Source organism: Kryptolebias marmoratus, linkage group LG5 (assembly GCF_001649575.2).
Source record: "Kryptolebias marmoratus isolate JLee-2015 linkage group LG5, ASM164957v2, whole genome shotgun sequence".
Taxonomy (NCBI): Eukaryota; Metazoa; Chordata; class Actinopteri; order Cyprinodontiformes; family Rivulidae; genus Kryptolebias; species Kryptolebias marmoratus.
Window position 1 is genome coordinate 12,300,816 of NC_051434.1, and position 21,909 is coordinate 12,322,724.

The window sequence follows — 21,909 nt, forward strand, 5'->3', positions numbered from 1 at the left end:
TGCTCATTTTAACAGCGGAAACGACTTCATACATAAACCCTCTGGGTTAAAGTGAGGAACCTGGCCGAGTGGTCTCAGGTGTGCGGCGGCTGCTTATTATAAAACCACTGGAGCGCGTCGCAGCCAATCAAAGCTGAGAAGCAGAAAATTAGGTGTTTTTTCCCCCCTCCTCGCCAAGCTGCAGTTCGCCACAACGATCACTAGATGGCGGGAAAACGCCGTCATCGGCGCCTTGGCTTGGTCCCTGGATGGCCGCGCGCTCTCTGCGGCCCCCAGACGGAGCCAGCGGATTCCCAAACTCCAGTTTAAGTGTGCGCGCCGTCCTCCTCCCGCAACATCTCCGAGTCCGGAGCCGGGCTGGTCGGAGCGCATCCTGCCCACCGCGCTTCCAGCTGCCAAGCGACGCCTACCGGGTCGAGCTCCGCAGCGGGGAAGGGAGGGTTCTAGAGAGAGGTGGAGGTTGGTAGTGGCGGCGGTGGTGGTGGTGGAGGAAGAGGAGGAGGAGGGGGAGAAACATAAAGGACCACAAGAGTGAGATGGGTCCGGAGGCAGTGAGGGATCCGTGATTGTCAAGTGAACGGCGGCGAAGTTCTCCTGCTCCGCGCGGATCTTTTTCTGCAGGACGCCCAGGTGAGTTTGTTTTTCTCTGCAGGAAGCTGGAGCAGTTTGTGAGACAAAATTCTGGATTATCCTACAAATCATTAACACATAGCATTCAATGTAAATATGCAGGCAACCTGAAACAAACAAGAAGCATTAAGAAGTGTTGCTAGTTTGAGTGATATATTAGCAATTTTGTGCAAAGAAAGCAAAATAAAACTGTTATTCTTGTTTGAACAAAATACATGTTTTAAGGAACTCTGCAGAGACTATGAGATGACCTATTTTGTTCTCCTGCTAACATGAGAAAAAAGGTTTACTGAAGAGGGAGGATCCACCATCCCAGTTCTCTTTACTTCTGTTTGCTTTTCTTCTCTCCCCTATGTTGGCTCAAATGCCACTGAAAGTTTGCAGCTCCAAGACAAGTTCACTCTGCATATTCCAAGTGCATTTTTATATGCGTCCAGTCCAGGCCAGGCCAGGCCAGGCCAGGCCAGGCCAGCTGAACAAATTGCCCCATACCTGCCGGTGGTGAAGGTGGCTGAATGTTGCCCCCTTCTCTGGCTGACGATAATCAATACGTGACCAACCAATTACAGCAGGTGTCATGGACCTTTCCTGTGACTGGGTCGGCGGCGCCAGATCTGTCACAGCCGCTGTTGCATATGTGAAGGTGGACGGTCACGCTCGCACATCTGCGGGCGCACGCACCGAGTCAAGGGGTCAAGGCAATCGAGTGGCGGTGATTGTCACAGTGTGCAGAAAATCAGCTGAGAGTGCAGAGAAGGCAGTGGTTTGATTCTTGACCCGGCTCTGCAATCAGCCTCTGCTATTCTGGATTTTATTTGAGAATGACAGGGAAAAAAAATAGCCTAGAACAATTCTTGTACTATTTGTATATATATAACTATAAAGAGGAGCATGCAAAAGGTGGGAGAACTACATGGAACAGTCAACTTTTCAAACATTAAAACAACATCAAATGAGGTTTGCAGATTATTTTAGGTCTTTTGTGTCCGTTTGACTTTTTGAATGTCGCACGGGCCGAGCTTTTTGTTTTTGAAATTTCCCAGTTGTCACTTTTGTTGTTGTGCTTCATCCAACAGCGTTGCGTTTCGCGCCTCGGAGCCACCGGAGAGTCGCGTTATGCTTGCATAAATATCAAAATTAACCCGTCGTCAGGTTTTTTTTTTTTTTGCAAGGCACTGACGCCAGCGCCAGATCCTGTGATGAAGTGTGATGCGAAAATTAATTGTCACCTCCGGCAATGTGTAACACGTGTGACAGCTGACGCTTTCACCGAGCTGCGAGGGGCAGAGCCGTGCACGCAGAAGATGGATGCGGAGCTCTCTTCCACGTCTCCCTTCGCCGTCCGTGTCATGTGCTGTCAACCAGAACGGACAGGCATCTGCTGCTTCCCACACACACACACACACACTACCATCCAAAGGGAAACACTTGGAAACTATAGCTTCTCACCACTCCCACATCGGTCGGTTGTATTTTCATACACCTGCCATGTGGTTTAGTCCACGCTCGGGTTTTGTCTGTATACAGTCTGTTCACCGTGCCTATAGCTAAAAATAATCACTCAGGACATGAATTATGGAAGATGGAGGGAGAGAGAAAGACATTCAGGTCAGAGTCAGACCCAGTTCCAACAGCTTCCCTCCCTGAGGATGATACTACTAGACCGCAGCATTAAAATTCAGTCGGTATCACTCTAGAACATGGGACCGGTGTTCGTCCTGCAGCTTTCTGGACCCCGGGCTACATTAGAGTCCAGACCCGTACTTTATCGGTTCTGAGGCTGGACCCATAAATTTGGGGGATTAATTATGCATGGAATGCAGCTTTTCCACCATGATAGCAATAACCTGACATCTTAGTTTAAGTGTCTAGCTCTAGGCTATCGTAACCTCTGAGTTACCAGCTCCCATGGCTGCACCGCCCCGTTAGATGTCGAGTTTTTCTGCTTTAGGGCTGCGTTCGGAGCTGCTCTTGCTTTGCTCGCGGACGGATGCCTTGGCTGTATCTTCCCCACGAGTAAATGATTTGCCGGGATACAGCTCTGTCCAAATGTAAAAAAAGAAAACATCAACAACAACAAAAAAAGGGCCTATCAACACCTCTACGGTCCAACCATTAACACTTTGTCATTTTTACACCCGTAGATTTTGCGAGGCATTAGCATAATTAACGTTGCTTGTTAATTTGTGGGGATGACAGTTGCCCGTTTGCTAATTGTGACCCAGTCCCTAATCTGTAGCTTCATCTCTAAAATTAAAAAAAATGAAGCTGGTATCGATTTCCTTTTTTTATTTTTTATTTTTTTAACTTTAAACAAACTTCCAGCTCTTTTAAAGGAGATGATCAGTCGTTGGAGGATGAAGGCGCTCAGGCCCACTGTAGATAACCTGGCGGGTGAAACAGAGCTGTGAAAAAGGGAGACGATTGTGGAGCTTGGGACGGAGCATTTCAGAAAGACAGCTTTGAAAGCGACGGAGGAGAAGAATGTTAAATTCATGTGATTCTGGACAGGGAGCCAGTGGAGTTGTTTGAGGGTTGGTGTGATGTGTTCAGTAGCTTGGGTTCTGGTGACAGTACGACGAGCAGCAGAGTTGTGGACCAGCTGACGTTTATGGGTATATTTGCGCGACAGACCAGAAAGAAGGGAAATACAGTAATCAGTATGAGAAATAACAAGGGCGTGGATGAGAATCCCTGCTACCAGATCGATGTTAGCAGTGCGTAGATGAAAGTAAGCTGAATGAATGAGTCTATTAAAATGTCTTTTTAAGAAAGCATGCTATCGAGAATGACTCATAGACTCATAGACTCTTACCATGAGTGGAGGGACAGATTGTGGAATCGTTTATGGCGATGATGTGGACTTCGAGAGAGGGTGGAGCCAACAAGAAAAAAAAAAAATCTTATCTCTGTTAAGTTTGAGGAAATTTTGGGCAAACCAATTATTAAACTCTCCTAAACAATCAGACCAGAATGAGAAATTAGAAAGTACCATATTTTCCGGACTATAAGGCGCACTTAAAAGCCTTCAGTTTTCTCAAAAAGCAACAGTGCGCCTTATAATCCGGAGCGCCTTATATATGTAAGAAGTCGTGATGTTTTAGTACTTTAGTTAAACTACAAAGCTGCACCGCTGCAGCATTAAGGCTCAGTTAAAGTCGCGCAGGGCTCCACACACTGGCCTGAACGAGCGGTGTAGCCGTTTGTACTTGACGCTTACGAGTTTTGACCCATTTGATTATCTTTGTGATCTCTCATAGAGCGATCATATAAATGCTGATACAGGCGAACCCGCTCCGCTAGAGCACCGAAATCGTCCATTTTGAATGGAGCGCGGCGTGGGAGGTCCGCGCGAAGTTACAAAAATTGGGAGGTGTACGCCAACGTCCTTTATATATTACAAAAGTTCAAAAATGGACCTTTCACTGACAGTGCGTCTTATAATCTAGTGCGCCCTACAGTGTGGAAAATACGGTAGATAAAATATATGTATATTAAAAAAAAAAAAAAAGTAGGGCCCCCAGGACTGAGCCCTGAGGAACACAGCGGGTAATTGAAGAGGCTCGCAAACTGAGTGCGGCCGGAGGTAAACCAAGTGCCAGATGTGTTGGTGAAAACCAGGTTTCTCGTAAAAAAAAAAAAAGTATTAGTGTTTAGATGATCCAGTTGCTATTCGTTTGGAACATTTTAGAAACACAGTAGGTGGCTGATTAGAGAACGATCTGACGATACATCAGTGGGATTTGCACCATGGTTTACTAGCTAATGGAGTTTTTACTGCACATTCGATAGAAGATGCGGCATACGCACAAGTTAAAGAAGAGTGGATTATCCACCCCCCCATTAATGTGCTTCACCCTTATCAAACCCTTCAGCCATAGTATGCGTATCAACAAACTAACATGACAGCACATGAAAGTTGGAAAAGGGTCACTTTTTTCTTCCAAAAATAATAGTCTTTTACCAAGTTTACCAAAGCGCTAATAAAACCCCTAAACTATACTAAAAAAAAGAACTTTAAAAATGAATATCACCTATTAAAATGATTTAACAACAAGCATGAATGAATGCACAACAATGCCTTCTTGGCTTCCTGATTGTTTCAGGATTTGAAGGTTTTCTTCATTTTTAAAGCTCTTTTTTTTTTTTTTTTCTCTGGCTCCATCTCATCTGCGGGATCTTTTTTACGACACCACTCTTCATCGCTCAGGTCAGACAACCAGATGTTCCAGGATCTAAATTTAAAACTAGGAGGTGATTGTGCTTTTGCGGTGGCTGCTCCTATTTATGGAATCATTTAGCTTTTTTAAATGTGATCTGCTCAGATCTTCGACAACTTTAGGTTGCTCCTAAAGACCCACTTTTACTTTTCCTCACATTCGACTCAACAAGAGCTCGACAACTTCATTTATCTGTGCTTTTAATGTGTTTTTTAATTAATAATTTTACTGCTTTGTTCCTAAGGATGGCCGTTAGCTGCAATGTTCTCACATTAGTCAGCGAAATGGTCTCAACCAGTATGTTTTTCATTTGCAACGCTGGAAATTGACTTTTCATTTATACATGCATACATGCAAATACAAAACTTTGTGACAGATAAGAATACACCATCGCTACACTTCTTTATTTCCCTTTTATTTGCACGTGTTGTTGGCTTTAGGTATAATAAATGCATCAGTCAAGCCTAGAAGACGTCAAACCCTACAGTAAAATAGATTGCCCCGCATCTATCTAACTGGGGCACCAGTTTTGTCTTGCATATCTGCAGCAGGCTCAACGCTCTCATTGAAAACGCGAAAGGAACCACTTTCCCGTCACTATAAGAGGCGAGGCCTTGGAGGGGGCCGCTGACAACCGGAGCAATCGCCCGCCCTCGTCGCAAACGGCGCCTTTAAAGGGCCGCGCGCACGTTCCTCTCGGGTTGTAGACGGGCCTCGGATTTGCCCTTGAGAGTCAGAGTCCTTCTTATTCAGGCATAAACGCTCACATGGGTGCATCGTATTATTAGCTGCCCGCCCCCCCTCCTGAGGAGGGGTCCTTTTAGGCAGAATAAATGAGAACACCTGCGTAGGTGGCTGCTGATCTGTTATCCATGCCTAGATATTGACTGCCCATGTTCCAGCTGCTAGATGCTCATTACCAACAGTTTTCCTTGATCAATGTTAATCTGGTTATGATGTGTCTTCTGGTGGAATTGACTTTTTTTTCTTTTTCCCCTATGATGGGGCTGGTGACGGCACTTAATTATAATGGCATTAATGAAAAGCAGCTGATATGCCTTCTCACAAATAAGTGCATCCTCCTCGTGTTTTTACAGGGACAACGCGATGAACCAATTCATTGTACACGATCGCAGAACAAACGCGCGCGTCGCAGCGATTAGACGCCGGAGAACGTTTCTATTTAGGGCCTGCGAACACTATACAGTTGGCGGAAACCAGAGGAGAGGCCTGGACGTGTTCCTGGAGCCTCAGCAAAGCTTGTGTGTGTGTGTGTGCATGCACTCTTTGCAGTCCTGCACGCCGGTGCCTTCGAGTACAGTGCCTTAACAACGTGTGTGTGCGGGTGCGTTTGTTTTCTATACCGTACGGCGACACGTGGACTTTGTGTGTATTTTGAGCAGCCTGTCTGAAATTCAGGAACTTCACGGTCCTGACCTTGTCCTGAGTGCTGTTTGCTTAGTCAGATCTGCTGCATCTGCTTCTTTCAAGACAAACATCCATCCATCTATCTATCTATCTATCTATCTATCTATCTATCTATCTATCTATCTATCTATCTATCTATCTATCTATCTATCTATCTATCTATCTATCTATCTATCTATCTGTCGTTGTGTAGTGATGTGGTCTAAACGAGCCTTGGCTTTTCTCTCCTTCCTTTCAGAGTGTGATTGTGCGAGCAGCATGAGCAACATTTATGAGTCTGCGGAGGCCACGCTGGGCTTCATCAGCTCCCCATGCCTGACCAAAGTGGAGCTGCGAGTGGCTTGCCGGGGGATCTCGGACCGCGACGCCCTCTCCAAACCCGACCCATGCGTGGTGCTGAAGATGCAGTCGCACGGCCAGTGGTTCGAGGTACGGTAATTTGGGGAGAGTGGGGTGGGGGAGCTGTTTCATATTCAGATAATAGAAGGTGTGACAGGCTGTTAGGGCTTCGTGCGTCAACGCGTTTGTCGCGCGGAGAATGTTTTTTTCTCATGACACTTATTCACCGATTGCGAGGCATTCGGAGTATTTACCGGGGCGCGCTAAAGGCGCTATCTGGGTTGTCGTCATGATGTGTGTTGACGTTGTTCTGCTGTGAACTGATGTGACCTTTTATGTACAGTTTGGTCCATTTTTTTTCCCCCTCCTTTGTGTTGTGAATTTTTAAACACCATTGCTCACCCAGTGATCTGTGCATATTTGTCACTCGCTGCCATGAAAGGTAGGAGACCATGTTAATGCCTGTGTGTGTGTGTGTCTGTTTGTCTGTTAGCAAAATATCTCATGAACAAGTGGATGGATTTTATCAAAACTCTCAGAAAGTAAGCATTGATTTTTATGCTATAACTGATTACATTTTTAAGTCCACCCAATTCAAGATGGCTGCCATAGCTAATCAACCTTGTGAAACAGAAAAAAATGGCTGTAAATCAGTCAGTCAGGCATATATTGCAGTGCGGTTTGGTGTGGTAGTAGCTAAGAGTCATCCCCAACCCATACGCTGAGCACTAACAGATCGCTTGAGATCTTTGTTTAAAATTTTGGCACTATATGTTGGTGTCAACCCTGTCTGTCTGTTAGCAAAATATCTCATGAAACTCTGAACAGATTCTAATAAAACTCTCAGAAAGTAAGCAATAACTTTACATCTACAACTGATTAACTTTTGGAGTCGACTCGATTCAAGATGTCTCCTCCACCTGGTCAAAATAAGCAAACACAGAAATGGTTATACCTCAGTCGGTTTTACAGATCTCGAGCTACAATTTGGTGTGGTAGTACCCGAGACTAATCCCCACCGCGTGCTCTGGGCACTAACTAGACTTGTACATTAAAACATTAAAAGCATATTGTTTTCATCTTTTCAGGATTTGTTTCAGCGCAAACAAACATCCCTGCAGACCTGACTCAGACTGATTCGAGCATAGCACAGAATTCATGTTTAACTAAGTGAGAACACGTAATCAAGCACTTGAGCTTTCACACCAGGCTGTGATTGTGTTGTGTTATCTCATGTTTGGGCCCATGAATTATGGATACTAATTGGTATGCAGCTCAATAAAAATCCAAACTTTTGCAGATGGCTGTTATATTGAGATGCAAAGTGTGCTTTGGTTTGGTAATGAAAACAATCAGAGCTCCAACCTACGTTTTTTTTTTTTTTTTCCTTTTCCTGAATTCACTGACGGCTTTGTCAGTTTTATTGGACTCGTAAACTAAACAGGTCTCAGATAGATGGAGAAAACATTTTGGGTAGATTGTTTTGCATTTAAGTGTTCCATTTAAATTCCAATTATTAGCAGGGCACGGACGCTCTTTCAGCGCCTTCTAATGGACCAGACACGGACTGTCGGAGAATTACGAAAGCACAGCACGAGGGGAAAGATGGACTCTGATGATTTCAGGAACAGGTTGATCTCTACGGAAGTTTCCTCCTGATTAAGACAGGCGTGTTTATTATAGCCCGCAGAAAACTGAAACTTTCAGAAAGTAATCACTGGGTTGATATCTACAACCGAATACCTTTTGGAGTCAACACAATTCAAGATGGCTGCCACAGTAAATCAGTCTTAGCCAACACAAAAATGGCTATAACTCTGTCAGTTTTGCAGAGATTGAGCTAATATTTGGGGCGGTCAAAGCTGAGACTGATTCACGACCTGTACTCTAAGCACTTACTGATCACAGGAGATCTGTGTTCAGAACTCTGCCATTAACTATTTCAATCTGCTCTGTCTGTCTGTTAGCAAAATATCTCATGAACTACTGAACCACTATTCATAAAAATTTCAGACAGTAATCAAAGGATGTTTCTCTACATCTGATTAACTTTTGGACTCAGACCAATTTAAATTGGCTGCCACAGCCAGCTGACCTTAGAAAATACAAAAACGTTTGTAACTCAGCCAATATTGCAGGGATTGAGCTCAAATTTGGCGTGGTAGTTGCTGAGCATTGTCCCAAACAGATATTCCAAGTGCAACATGATATGTTTGTTATTGTATGTATGCTATTTTCAAGGTATGACCAAACATAAATACACACACTGACCTGACAAATGGATTTGTAAATACATATGTGGATGCATGCCATTCATGGACAAAAAAATGTCAGAAATCTGAAACCTCAGACTGCCTCACATACACACACACACACACACACACACACACACACACACACACACACACACACAAAACTGGTTCTTTTTCCACTGGGACACAAGATCAAGTGCTCAGAAAGTAGTGCAGCAATAGGCAGCTCTGTCTTGGGAGACTCCACAAAAAGCTACTTTCTGCAGCAAATCATCCTGCATGTGTGTGTGTGTGTGTGTGTGTTTGTGAGAGAAAAAAAACAAGAAAAAAAAGAATTTGTGCGTATGTGCTACAGTGAGCCCATCCGAAAAGTGTGAGACGAGACAAACCCTGCTTATCATTTTTCGTCTTCTAACTGGATAATTGTTGTGTTGAAGCAGCTGTTCGAGTGTGGGTGTGTGTTTGTGTTTATGTGTCTCTTGGTGTCAAAAAAAAAAGGACAACATCTGGTGCAGGTTGGGTGCGCGAGCGGCCGACTTTTCTTTCCTGCATAAACCCAAGTGTTAACAACAATACGACAAAAAAGCTCTCATTCATTTCTACCGGCGTCGAGAAATGTTGTTGCTGTCAGCGCTGACAGGCGTTAATTTGGTGTTCTGATCCTTTTCCGTGTCAGGCAGCGAGCGGGAGGAAAATCTGAGATCAATGTTATGGCTACAGTCGGATTTCTGTGCAGTCAAACAGCGCGTGCGATTTTGAGGCATCACGGCAAATCGATGTTCGCAGTACTCCGGTTGATAAGTGTAAACAATGTGGTAATGGCTATTTGTGGTAATTGCTGCAGTCCTGAAAAGCCTTCTGGGGTTCACAATCGATGCCCGGTGGCGGTGTGTTGGATGATGAAAGAGATTTTCATATTTCTGCTCAGTTTGGAGCAAACTTTAAAAAAACAACAACACAATTTAAAGCGAGACTGACTGATGATGGGTTGTAGCTTGGTCCTTCAGCATGACAGGGACCCAAGGTAACAAAGGAGCAGCTAAAGTGGAGTTTTAGTCTCCCCATTGAAATGAAACTACTATAAAAATGAGGTACTGTTAATTTATTTTTAAGTGGATTAACTTACAAAATGAGCAGTGGATCAAAGAGTAATTTCCCCCATTATTGGTGCATATTTAAAAATTTCTTTTTCTAAGATAAGTCGCTAAAAACAGGAACCAACCTTGTATACACTTAATCAGCCAGCGATTTTTTCTTTCCAACAGCAAACCTGAATGTGTTAGTGTGCATTAGGGGCTTCTCTTTATGCTTCCACGCGCGCCTCTGCAGGTGGACCGTACCGAGGTGATCCGCAGCAGCAGCGGTCCGGTCTTCTCCAAGATCTTCCTAGTGGATTACTACTTCGAGGAGGTCCAGAGGCTCCGGTTTGAGCTGCACGACATCAGCTCGGGCAACAACGGCCTGCGCGATGCCGACTTCCTGGGAGCGATGGAGTGTACCTTAGGACAGGTGGGTGACAGGTGAATCACCGTATATGAAGCGGCAACTTTGGTAAACGAGAGTGGCTGTGACCAGTTCAAACGCAGATCGAAAAAGTGAGGAACCAAAAAAACAAAAAAATTCACCAGGCTTTACCAGTCAGCTGGGCTCTTACTACCATCCCGTCATTTTATACATGATGAATAACATTTGGTCAAGCTCTCTCTTGTCTGTCTCCACTCAATAAAACAGGCTGGATGTAGATCGGTGTGTTAAGGTACTCACCCCACAACACAACTGGGGCATGTTGAAATACTAACTAACAGAGAATTCAAAGTTAGACAGGTTCATTCAGCATTTCTGGGTTGAAAAAAATGCCTAAACTACATCTGAACTATCCATAAACATCAAAGTAAAAATTTATTTCTACAATTAAAAACTGACATATTATTATGTAATCTTGCTGCTGTATATCCTAGTAATCATTTTTCTAACACTTTAGGCTGTAATTAGTTATTTCCTGCTCAAAAGAAAGGTCATGTAACACCGTGATTGTGTGCAGAAGAGTAGGCGGGACCTCAAGCTCCATGTCTCTCGTGCACAGACTACAACATGGCAGCTCCTGTAAACTGGTTCCTGCTGGTTGTAACACCTCACGAGAGAAGGCGGAGCACTTCACTATCAGTATATGAGCCTATGGCCACAACTGATTTCTGTATCTGATAGTGTATAATTTCTGAATAATTTAATACTTTGTGGCCGGATGTGATGAGCCCATGAGCCAGATGTGGCCCGGTGGCCACCACTTATCAATCACTAGCCTACAACATATCTGTATCGAAAATGCCTGAGTGAAAAGGGATTGCATGTAAACACAAAAAGTGCACTCAGTTAATCTATTGGGTGTTTGTACTGTATCCATTTTCTGTGGTTTAATAAACGTCAGAAGGCAAATTTGGGCGAGGATCTTTCCACTTTAGGTTTCCATTTAAACTTCAGCGTCCTTGGGTTTCTGTTTAAAAGAGAGCCTTGGGGCCGCTTCAAACTGTTCTCGGTGCATTTATATGTGCATATGCTAATCTGCGTAGCCTCGCTCGCTAAATGGGCCGAGCGCTTGTGATAGCGGCGATCAATATCTAAAGATTTTTTTTTTCTTTCTATTTTCTCCAATTACTCATCGTCTGAGCGCTTCTGAAAGGAAAATTGTTGTTGCTTTCATTAAGGCGTTGAGATGGCTGACTTCAAGGACTCGCCACCTGATACTTTGAAAATAGCGAGGGCAGCGTCCCGCATCAGTTTTGATCCAGTCTGTCATGCAGGGGGGAGCGGGATGTATTTGCTTTTGCTTCCTGTGGTCAGCGATGCTATCAGCGACATAAAGCTGCTGGATTTACTGTGGTTGGTAGACTGGAGGTAACAGCCACGGAGGAGGAGGAGGATTATCAAGGCCAGAGAGGTGCAGCGAGATGGGAAAACAGGATGCCAAGATTTATTCAGGGTTTAACTAAGAAGACAACGCTGTTTTAGTTTACTGTGAATATGCCTCATATGCATTATGATTTTAATAAATAGCAGCAGGTCCAGACAAACCCTCAGCTCCTCCTGAAGGATCCCAGGGTGTTCCGGGTCTGCCCCAGGGTCTCCCAGTGTCTGAAAAAACCCCGGATACTTGACCTCTTACACGGGGGAAAACACATGTATTAGACAGGAGAGTTACATTCCCACGACACGCCCTTAGCAGCTCTGCAACGGTGAGGATTTGGTTCTCTGTTCCGCTGTTCCATGACAGTGAGGAGCAGGTTGGCTTCTGTCTGGGTTATCTAATTAATCCTTGTAAGCTTACGTTTGTTTTGCAGTGCATATACTGGTAATTAATTTTAGAAAACAGAACAAAAAACAGACAAAGTCATCATGATCATGAAAAACTGACAGACATTTATAACTACATGCCTCATGTACAGCTCCTGCTTTTTAAATTAGAACTGATTTTAAAGGGTTGGATTTAATACCACCTTAAACATTTTATTTCTGATTCACCAGTGCTTTTTCTTCCAGGTTCTTTCATTTTATCTGTCGGTGTGGTTTTTTTTTTTTTGTCCGCGTGTCCAACCGGCCCTTCCTACATTAAACGTCGAGCAGTCGGCCGTTCCAACACCTTGACAGCTCGAGCAACCCGAGGCCAACCCTCTGAGGAGTCTGTGTCACTGTTTGTTTCAGATCGTCTCACAGAGGAAGCTGACCAAAGCGCTGCTCAAACAGGGCAACACGGCCGGGAAGTCTTCCATTATGGTACGTGCACAAATCCCACGCGCCCACAACCCTCTGAGGAGAATTAACTTGAAGATGTCGCTCCGTCGGTCTGCTTCTGTTCCTCGTTTCCATCACCACATTTTCCCCTCACGCCTCCTTTCCTGTCCGTCCCCATACCCCCCAACCCCACCCCATCTGTGTAGGTGACAGCAGAGGAGTTATCCGGTAACGACGATTACGTCGAACTGTCGTTCAGCGCTCGCAAGCTAGACGACAAGGTTTGTCGCAGTCGCTTTGGACGTTTTTAGAATTCTGTGTGAGGTTTGAGAGAAAAAAACAACTGGTTGAGATGTCAGCTTGTGTGTTATGTTGTCAGCTGTGTGTGTGTGTGGAGGTGGAGTGCTGTGAGATTTGATGATGAAGCCACTCGGAGAATACACAGGAGGGCAATCTGGCTTGGAAGAGGTTAGGCGGAGATAGGTGGGCACCTCCCCACAACAATAACCCTCTTTTATCTCAGCCACCCCTCACACACACATTGATTACTATATTAATTTTTAGCTTCCACACGCACACCCACGGATAACTAATCCAAGCAAGTTGGGCCCAAGGGAAATGATGGCGTTCAGAACGGGAGGGGTGGATAAATTGGAAAGGACAGGAGAGGGATGGGTGGGAGAAACCAAAACAAAAAGAAAGGGAGGAAGGCAGGAGAGGTGAGTGGATGATTCTGATGCCGTTTGAATGATTTACGGTGATCAAAGGCACTTCTGAGGGAATCCTTCACACGTGTGTTTTCCCTTTTCTCCGAAGGATTTCTTCAGCAAGTCGGATCCGTTTCTGGAGATTTTTAGAATAAACGACGACGGATCAGAGTCGCTCGTGCACAGAACTGAGGTGACCACGGCACATTTACACACGACTACATTTGGGCCGAAATGTTCCGGATGCGGTTCGAACAGTGATCTCTTTGTGTGTGTCCGTGCAGACAGTCATGAACAACCTGAGCCCGGTCTGGAAGTCCTTTAAAGTTTCCTTGAACACCCTCTGCAGCGGAGACCATGACAGGGAGCTAAAGGTGGGTTTCCAGCTACCGACGGTGAAGATATATATCGGTACGATCTTCAAACAAATAAAATAACAACACTCTGCACGGAAAAACCTTGGCCACTAATCCCTTCGCTGTGAGACACCAAACTTGTTTAGAGGACCAAGGCCACACAGCTCGCTGAAGTTTCTTGGCAAGAATTTTTCCTTTTTATCACAGATAAAAGCCATGAAATGTATTATATTTAGGAGAAGTACTACATGCACAGATTTGGCCACTCATATTAATGTCTTATACCTTAATTGAAGTTTTTCCTTGAAGGAATGCATATCACCCTTCTTCATGTCAGAGTTTCAGACTAATATCAGACTAATATCATCCCAGGTTGAGATCCCAGAAACTGACAGAAGCTTAGGCAGCTTAAAAAAAAGTGTTTACGAGCTGTCATCCTTTCAAACAGGGTCTTAAAAAGCACCCGCTTCATCCTCTGTCTGTGCTGTATTTCAGCTTTTGTTTTGCTGCTACCTAGAAACTAAAAATATAGAAAAGAAAAACTAATCTTCAGTCACTTTTGGATTTGCAGTGACAGAAATTCTGGGCAAACCTTTTTGCATGCCACTGAGTAAAACTGAAAGTAAAGATGTAAGCGAGTCACACAGACGTTTTTGTTTTTTTTTGTCCCATGACTTGATTTCAGGTCACGCACGTCCAGTTTGGCATTGTGTTATTTAAAGAGCTCCGTGGTCATCCTAAACTGTAACCTTCACTTATCAGAGACCCACGTGTGTGTGTGTTTGTGTGTGTGTGTGTGTGTGTGTGTGTGTGTGTGTGTGTGTGTGAAAGCAGTGGCTGCGCATCAGCTGTGAGCATTTATTCTCCTCATAAATAAACATGAGCTTGTTCATTAAATATTCAAAGGCTTCTTAACTCCGCATGGCTCCTGACAGCAGGAGAAAGGGCTCGCGCACTCACATGGACGCCATCGGCTGCAGTTTCCACGGCTACCTGTTTGAAGCATCACAGCTATAGTGAGAAATGGCACGGCAGAGATTTCTTTTCAGACCGGAGCTTTCTTTTTCACCGGGGTCTTAACTGACCAATGCATAAATGTATAACCCTTCTCTGCAGTGTCTGGCTGCCTCTTCCCTTTGTACTTCTCCTCACTCGTGTCTTCGCCCCTCTTCACTCCTCCCCTCATTGGTTTCTCCCTCTCACCGACGGTTAGTATTCAGTGAATGGAGCAGAGCTTCTTCATTTTTTCATTAGTCTCTTGCGCGCCTCTCAGCAACTTGAAGTGGGAGCAAGGCTGCCCTCCTACACTGAAATTAGTGTAAAAAAACCCACCATAACTCATGGTTCACACACAATGACAAAAAGGGCACACACACTTCAAGTCCGAGCTCTTGGCAGCTTAAGTGGGAGACAGGAAATAAGAGGATTATTGGTGTCTTTGTTTTTAATCAAGCGCTGTTGGACTGGTTCTGATTGCTCGTTGCCTTTTTGTCTGTAAATAAAAAGGCCGTGAATTTCTACAGCAAACTGACTGATTCACAGGCATCATTCCACCACAGAGCAGAGTCGGGGGGGCTTCTGGGCGTCTGTTTCTCCTCTAGTTGTGTGGATGCTGAGTCAGCAGTCTAACTAATCTGCATACTTTGTGCTATTTTAGCTATTCATATATCAGAACGTTCATTCAGCTCATTCAGTAGATGGGCACTATGACCCTTGGTTTTTATAATTATTAAACTTTCTAAATATTTACCTTTATTTATAAATATTTTCCCCATAGAAATGCATTGAGATCGCTTCAAATCCTTCAAAAACACGGTACTCTTTGAAATCTACTGCAGCATACTTGCTTTGTTTATTTCTTCTTTTGCCACTTTTAGCTTGTAGCTACATTTCTGATAGATTTAGCTTTTAGCTAGCCTTGAGCTACTTTAAATTTTTTAGCTACCATTCTGATAGATTTAGCTTTGAGCTAGTTTTTTTTTTACCAAGTTAGCTACAATTTAGCTTATTTTTGCTTTTGGCTACCGTTTGTTTCTTTTAGTTTTTAATCTAGTGTTCTGGTTCTTTTAGCTTTAACAACTAACTTCAGTGTCTTCAGCAAATTTCAGCAAAGTCGTTCAGCTCTCAGCAGAAAATGCTATTTCTCTAGTTAATAGTTCAGATCTTTTAAAGTGATGCTCTGAGGAAAAGTTGTAAATAAATAATATCTTACCTGTTGTTGGATTAACAAGCTAACGGCTAGTCTAAACAGGGTCAAAACCGAACAACTCCACATCCAACACTGACGACAATGTAAAAGTTTATGAATTGCTCAGAAAACTTTGAAACTGAAGTTGTTTTTAGGTGACTTTGAGTTTTTAAAATGTTACTGAGAGGAGAAACTCTGTGAGACAGTCCATAGATTGGTGTTTCTTGTCACGCTTTGAGATGATCAGATTGCTTCTTTATAAGGCGATAAGCCCGTGCCCCTTGACCCTCGCTCAATTGTAGTCATTTATATTGAGAAAAACAGGCCATCGCATCTAAACACCGACGCTCATAGAGCTGTCTCTTAAGCCTCTCAGCATCCTTAGATTAATATTTCACTGCTCCATGGCCCCCCACTAACAGCACCCCATCAATCATTCAGCATGGCATTTCTCTGCATGTGTGTGTGTGTGTGTGTGTGTGGCTGCGTTGCTGCTGTACTCTAATCGAGTGGATGTGTGCATTTTGTGTATGTGTCTGTTTTCTGCCCCAGTGCACAGTCTGGGACTGGGACTCCAACGGCAAACACGACTTTATTGGAGAGTTTCAGACCACATTTAAAGAGATGATGAGGGCAGAGCAGGAGGGCAAGCAGGTAGGAAGGTGCTCACTTAATATCCAGGCCTGGAATCACATGTGCTGCTCGTATTATCAGGCCCACAGTTCATTCTGCACTTCCTCAGTTTTAACATTTAACACACGTCTTCCATTTGTTTGTCCAGATCCAATGGGAATGCATCAACCCTAAGTATCAGATGAAGAAGAAGAATTACAGAAACTCTGGCACGGTTATCCTCAACCACTGCAAGGTGATGTTGCACGATATTAGAAGATTTTAGTGCATTATTGCCCTTTGCATCCTCTTCAAAACATACCAACCAATAATGATTGCTCTTTCAGGCAACCTTTGATGAACTATTAAAAATTTCATCAGTTGATTATTCAATAAAAAGGCCTAACATTGCTTGAAGGACTTGTGAGGTCATTTTCATAGTTTGTGTTGTGACTGACTCTCAGCTACGAGCACATCAAATTTTAGCTCAGTATCTGTAAAACTGACTGAGTTTGAGCCATTTTCATGCTGGCTAAGGTCAGTTGGCTGTGGCAGCCATCTTGAATTAAGGTTGGCTCCAAATGTTAACCAGTTGCAGATGCACATCCAAATATAATTTCCTGAAAGTTTTGATCAAAGTCTGTTCAGTGGCTTACGAGATATTTTGCTAACAGACATGCAGATGAAATCATTATGATCCATCTTATCCTTTCGGCTGCAGGTGTTAATCGTGTCAGCAATAACTTCACGTATCACCACATTTCTGGACACAGTTATTTTGAACTGCTTGTGTTGTTTCTGCTCCGGAACGAGTTGTGCCCTTTCTGCCACATGGACCAAAAATAATTTCCGGGCCACGATGTGCATTTTAAAGCATCTGTGTCCCGGGTTTGCAATTTGAAACAAGGGGATTTGCCATCTTGCTCGTGTTTCTTGGGGAAACAGCCTCCTCGGTTCACTTGAAGGGATCCAAATGAAATCAGGCTGATCTTTTGATTTTGGCTGTGTTTGTGCTGAAATAGGATTCTGCCTCTCTGTGACAAGCAGTCATTTACAAGGCTGTGCATTAGACATTTTAGTCCTTTCACGTGTCACTGCATGCCTTGAAATAACAGCCTTAAATAAACAGTAATATCTATTATTTTGTCTTGTTATGTTATCTGTGGAAACAATGGAGTTTTTTTGCAGGGATAGTCTTATGTTTAACCAGTAAAGGAACCCAGAATCTTAACTAAAATCATAACAGTCTTTAAAGAATGGAACTAACTACATGTAATGCTTTTATAGCCGTATAAATCTCAACTCTGACTTTAGAATCACTCGACTGCCCTCCCTGTGTTTCATGCTTGTGATTCCAACCATCTTGCCTCAGGTTTAGCGTGGACTACTTAGACAGTGAGGCCTCGGGGTATGTCTGCAGAGTGGAGATCTCCAAATGTTTCCCTGGAGCGCTCCACCAAGGCCCCTGAGTTTAAACATGATTTTTTTTTTTCTTTTTCTTTTTGTAAACCTTACCTTAGCGCTGAAACAGGTAACTGTTACCTTGACTGATGCAAGTTTGTGATGAAATTTGGAAATGATCTCTGACAATATTGTGTCCTGCCTTGTCAGTTGGTAAGAAAGGATGCACACCTTTGGAGCAGGTGTCGGTCAGTTACAGATGGGGGAAAAAAAACAACAAAAACACAAAACTGAAGTGCACAACCCAGTTATACCAGCTCTAACCCTCAGGGCCCAATTATATTCAGTTGTAGACATGTGTACAGATACATGCCTGCACCACTAAGGTGTAGATATTCCAGTACCCAGTTGTTTTCTGAGTGTGCTCCAGACATCTGCAATAATTTGGCATCTACAAACTGAAGTATTCTGTCCATTCACATTAAAAATTTAATAGATGTGGTCACAACAAATGAATGGTAAATGGAGACTTGCATATAACTGATGGCATCATTTATGTCATACAATCTGTAGTGCAACTCGCCCACACGAGTAAAATAAAAACAGCCACATAAGGACTTAATTGCACTTCTTCACTCTGGACCACGTATCCACCTGAGCTGAATGAATTATTAAAATGCAACTTTTTATTTTTGGATATTCTTTTTACCTTTAAAACAACAAACTGAGGCTGTTTAAAGAGCTATCTGCAACAGGTAAGATATTCACTGTTCATAGGCTTTCCTCGAGACACAAACATCATGAAAACATCATTTTAAAGGAACAGTCTGGTGATTTTTGAAGTGATGTTCTGTCTATTAGTTATCAACGGTTAGTATCTATCAGCCACGACAAGGACAAAAGTCTTTGTCTTGGCTAGGCTAATGTCTAAGCCAATCGATGGTCTGTGTTTAATGTTTTTCAAACGTACATAACCCTTTCTCAAAAGCGACAGACTGCTGTGAAAGAACACCACATTAGCTAATATTAGACCGCTACACTTTTGCATGACGTTGTTTGTTCGATGGTGCTGAGAGGCTGCAGAATCGAACTGTGTGACAGAACATCACTTCAGAAATCAGCAGACTATCCCTTTAAGCTAGTCAGTCTTTACTTCCGTGTGTGCTCATCGCACTGGTCCTGCTTTACCGTTGCAGTTCACGTGAGAAGTCAGCACTTCTCCTTCTGAGACGGTGAAAACTACTTCCTGTCGTTTTCTAACCCAGTGAACAATTCATGACACAAAGCGTTAATTAGAGCGATCTCTCCTGACAGATCATCAAAATGTACTCCTTCCTGGACTACATCATGGGGGGCTGCCAGATTCAGTTCACGGTACTTTCTCTCAGAACTAGAACCAACTTATCAATATTTGCGTACCCTTGCCTGTTTGTCCTCCCCTGCTCATGCTGTGTGACTGTCATCGTGGGTTTCTGTCCCAGGTGGCGATAGACTTCACGGCGTCCAACGGGGACCCGAGAAACAGCTGCTCCCTCCACTACATCCATCCCTACCAGCCCAACGAGTACCTGAAAGCGCTGGTGGCTGTGGGCGAGATCTGCCAAGACTATGACAGGTGGAGTCCACTCACATCAATCGTCGTTCACCTCATGCTGACACACACGTCAAAACTCTCCCCAACACACACACACACTGGATGTTTTCTCCTTGAGAATCCTTTTCTCAATGCACAAAGTTCTAAAAGCTAGAGCTTTTTGTCCATTATTTGTCCTTCCCTCTGTGTTGTCTTTCTCGGTGAGTCATGTCTCTTTTCTCTTCTCCAGTGATAAAATGTTCCCCGCGTTTGGTTTCGGAGCTCTTATTCCACCTGACTTCAAGGTAGGACATCTGAGTGGGTAGAGAGTAAAGCGTGGATGGGGGTTCTGGGTGGTTCAGATTAAAGATTTAGTTTTTTGATCACTGTGAAAGCAGAATCCATGCTTCAGCCTGTAAATTGGACCTGACATGTTGTGCTGAGCGTCGGGTTTTTAAAGAAAGCTTTTTAAAGAAGGCCTCCCCGTTCTCTTCCCCCCGCTTGAAGGTTTCACACGACTTCGCCGTGAACTTTGATGAGGAAAATCCCGAATGCGCTGGTGAGCTTCCGCACCTCAAACACAAACGCACTTGATTTTGCTGAAAGAGGCTTTTTGCATGCATATTCACACATCACAGAACCATAAAAAAAAAACAAAAACAGCCCTGTAATGTAGCCTCTGCATGCCTCTCATCTCTTCCTCGTTGTCACCCACATACTTCTCCCTCTGTAGCTTGGTTTCTTCCCCCTTGCACAAAGAAATATAGGCACGCATGCACACTTGGACACACGCTCCTAAATGCAGCTGGGAGATTTGTCACAATGCTGTAGGATGTATTTCAGGCTCTTCGACACAGAGAAAAACAACACTAATCTTATGTGTGAAATGGGCTTCTGTGCTCCTCTTCCCCACATAGCTGCAGCCGCTGCCACGACGCTGTGTGTCTGTATGTGTGTGTCCTCACGTGTTTGTGTGCACCATAAGGGAAAGCTTTTTGAAAAATGCTCACTCACCTTGGAGCACAATCACACGTGGCGCGTCTGATTTATTGTGGCAAATACTATTGCGAGTACGAGAACTTTGACTCGGCAAGGTCGGCGCAGCAGCGCAATATATAGGAAAAGGATTTGAAGTGGAAAACACATGAAAGAAGCAGCGAGAACCTTTTTTGTGTGTGTGTGTGTTGCAGGGATCCAAGGCGTGGTGGAGGCCTACCAGAATTGCCTTCCTAAAATCCAGCTGTACGGGCCCACCAACATCGCCCCAATTATCCAGAAAGTGGCCTCCTCTGCCTCCGAGGAGATGCACACCAAAGAGGCCATGGTGAGAGAGAGAATGAGAAAGATAAGCTCCATTTAAAAAACTGTTTTGTTCCTGTTGTTGTGACTGTTTGCACTTTTTGCACTGGCAGGCTGGGAGAAGAAGAAAATACAAATGGCAAGTAAAAGACAAGCATGGACAGATTAGAGGGGAATTGATTGGTATTAATTTAATTCAGGTTATAAATTTAGAGCATGAATTCCTTCCTGCCTTAATGCCCTCAGCTTCTCCTCAGGCTCTCCAGTGGATTACATTGAGTTGTGTTTAAATTAGCTCCTGACAAGGAGCCAACATTTAAATGATCAGTTTTTATTGAACTTCTTTGTCCGCACTTATTTCCTCCAACCCATAACTCCTCCCCCCCCTTTCTGCCCCACCAGGAGTACTTCATCCTGCTGATCCTGACGGACGGCGTCATCACCGACATGGCGGACACGCGGGAGGCCATTGTGCACGCCTCTCACCTGCCCATGTCCGTCATCATCGTTGGCGTGGGCAACGCGGACTTCACCGACATGCAGATCCTCGACGGCGACGACGGGATCCTGCGCTCGCCCAAGGGCGAGCCGGTCCTCCGGGACATCGTCCAGTTTGTCCCTTTCAAGGACTTCAAACACGTAGGTGGTGGCGGGCGGGAGCGTTGTCTGTTACCGTTTCTCCACAGCTGGTGTAAATACAGTCGATGCCCAGTTGGCCTCATTTCCCGAGCATCACATGCCGCCGTTTCCTTTTCACAACAGTTAGAAACTCCACAGTGAAAATATCTCTTTTGGTGTTAGGTGTGAGCTGACAAGAACGAGGGGAAATTTGTCCAGCGAGCGAGACCAAAACCAGACACAGAGACAACAGCTGAAGGTAGGTGTATTTATTTACAGGTGAATATTATCTATAGTGCGTTCTTCGTGGAGAAGGTCTGGAAAACAAGAGGAACAGGGTGAGTCTCGGGTACCAATCCTACTATCAGCTGAGCACTGCAAGATGGCTTAATAATTGTTCTTTTGGTCTTACAGGTCCAGGAGGTGTCCAGCGGCGAGGAGGAGATGAAGGAGGTGTTCAGGTGATCCAGGAGTCGACAAGCCAGTAATCCTGTCCAGGTGAGTATCCAAGTGTCCGAGGTAAGTATCCGTAGCTCTGTGACGTGGCAAAGAATCTATAA

At 44.2% G+C, this 21,909-nt stretch overlaps 1 protein-coding gene across 2 annotated transcripts in view; it reads left to right on the top strand.

The window, feature by feature from the left end:
• The first annotated feature begins 293 nt into the window (after positions 1-293).
• Positions 294-21,909, top strand: part of cpne4b (copine IVb) — a 39,900-nt gene continuing 18,284 nt past the window's right edge. The window contains exons 1-16 of one of the 2 annotated variants that reach the window (XM_017425236.3): positions 294-630; positions 6,517-6,707; positions 10,199-10,378; positions 12,566-12,637; positions 12,802-12,876; positions 13,412-13,495; positions 13,587-13,676; positions 16,399-16,500; positions 16,628-16,714; positions 19,174-19,233; positions 19,341-19,474; positions 19,683-19,737; positions 19,940-19,991; positions 20,623-20,756; positions 21,134-21,370; positions 21,533-21,855. In XM_017425236.3, coding sequence (XP_017280725.1) covers positions 6,537-6,707; positions 10,199-10,378; positions 12,566-12,637; positions 12,802-12,876; positions 13,412-13,495; positions 13,587-13,676; positions 16,399-16,500; positions 16,628-16,714; positions 19,174-19,233; positions 19,341-19,474; positions 19,683-19,737; positions 19,940-19,991; positions 20,623-20,756; positions 21,134-21,370; positions 21,533-21,538 — 1,539 coding nt within the window. In that variant the 5' untranslated portion in view covers positions 294-630; positions 6,517-6,536 and the 3' untranslated portion in view covers positions 21,539-21,855. Of the gene's footprint in view, positions 631-6,516; positions 6,708-10,198; positions 10,379-12,565; positions 12,638-12,801; positions 12,877-13,411; positions 13,496-13,586; positions 13,677-16,398; positions 16,501-16,627; positions 16,715-19,173; positions 19,234-19,340; positions 19,475-19,682; positions 19,738-19,939; positions 19,992-20,622; positions 20,757-21,133; positions 21,371-21,532; positions 21,856-21,909 lie in introns of those variants that run through there. The other variant, XM_017425227.3, reaches the window with a different exon arrangement.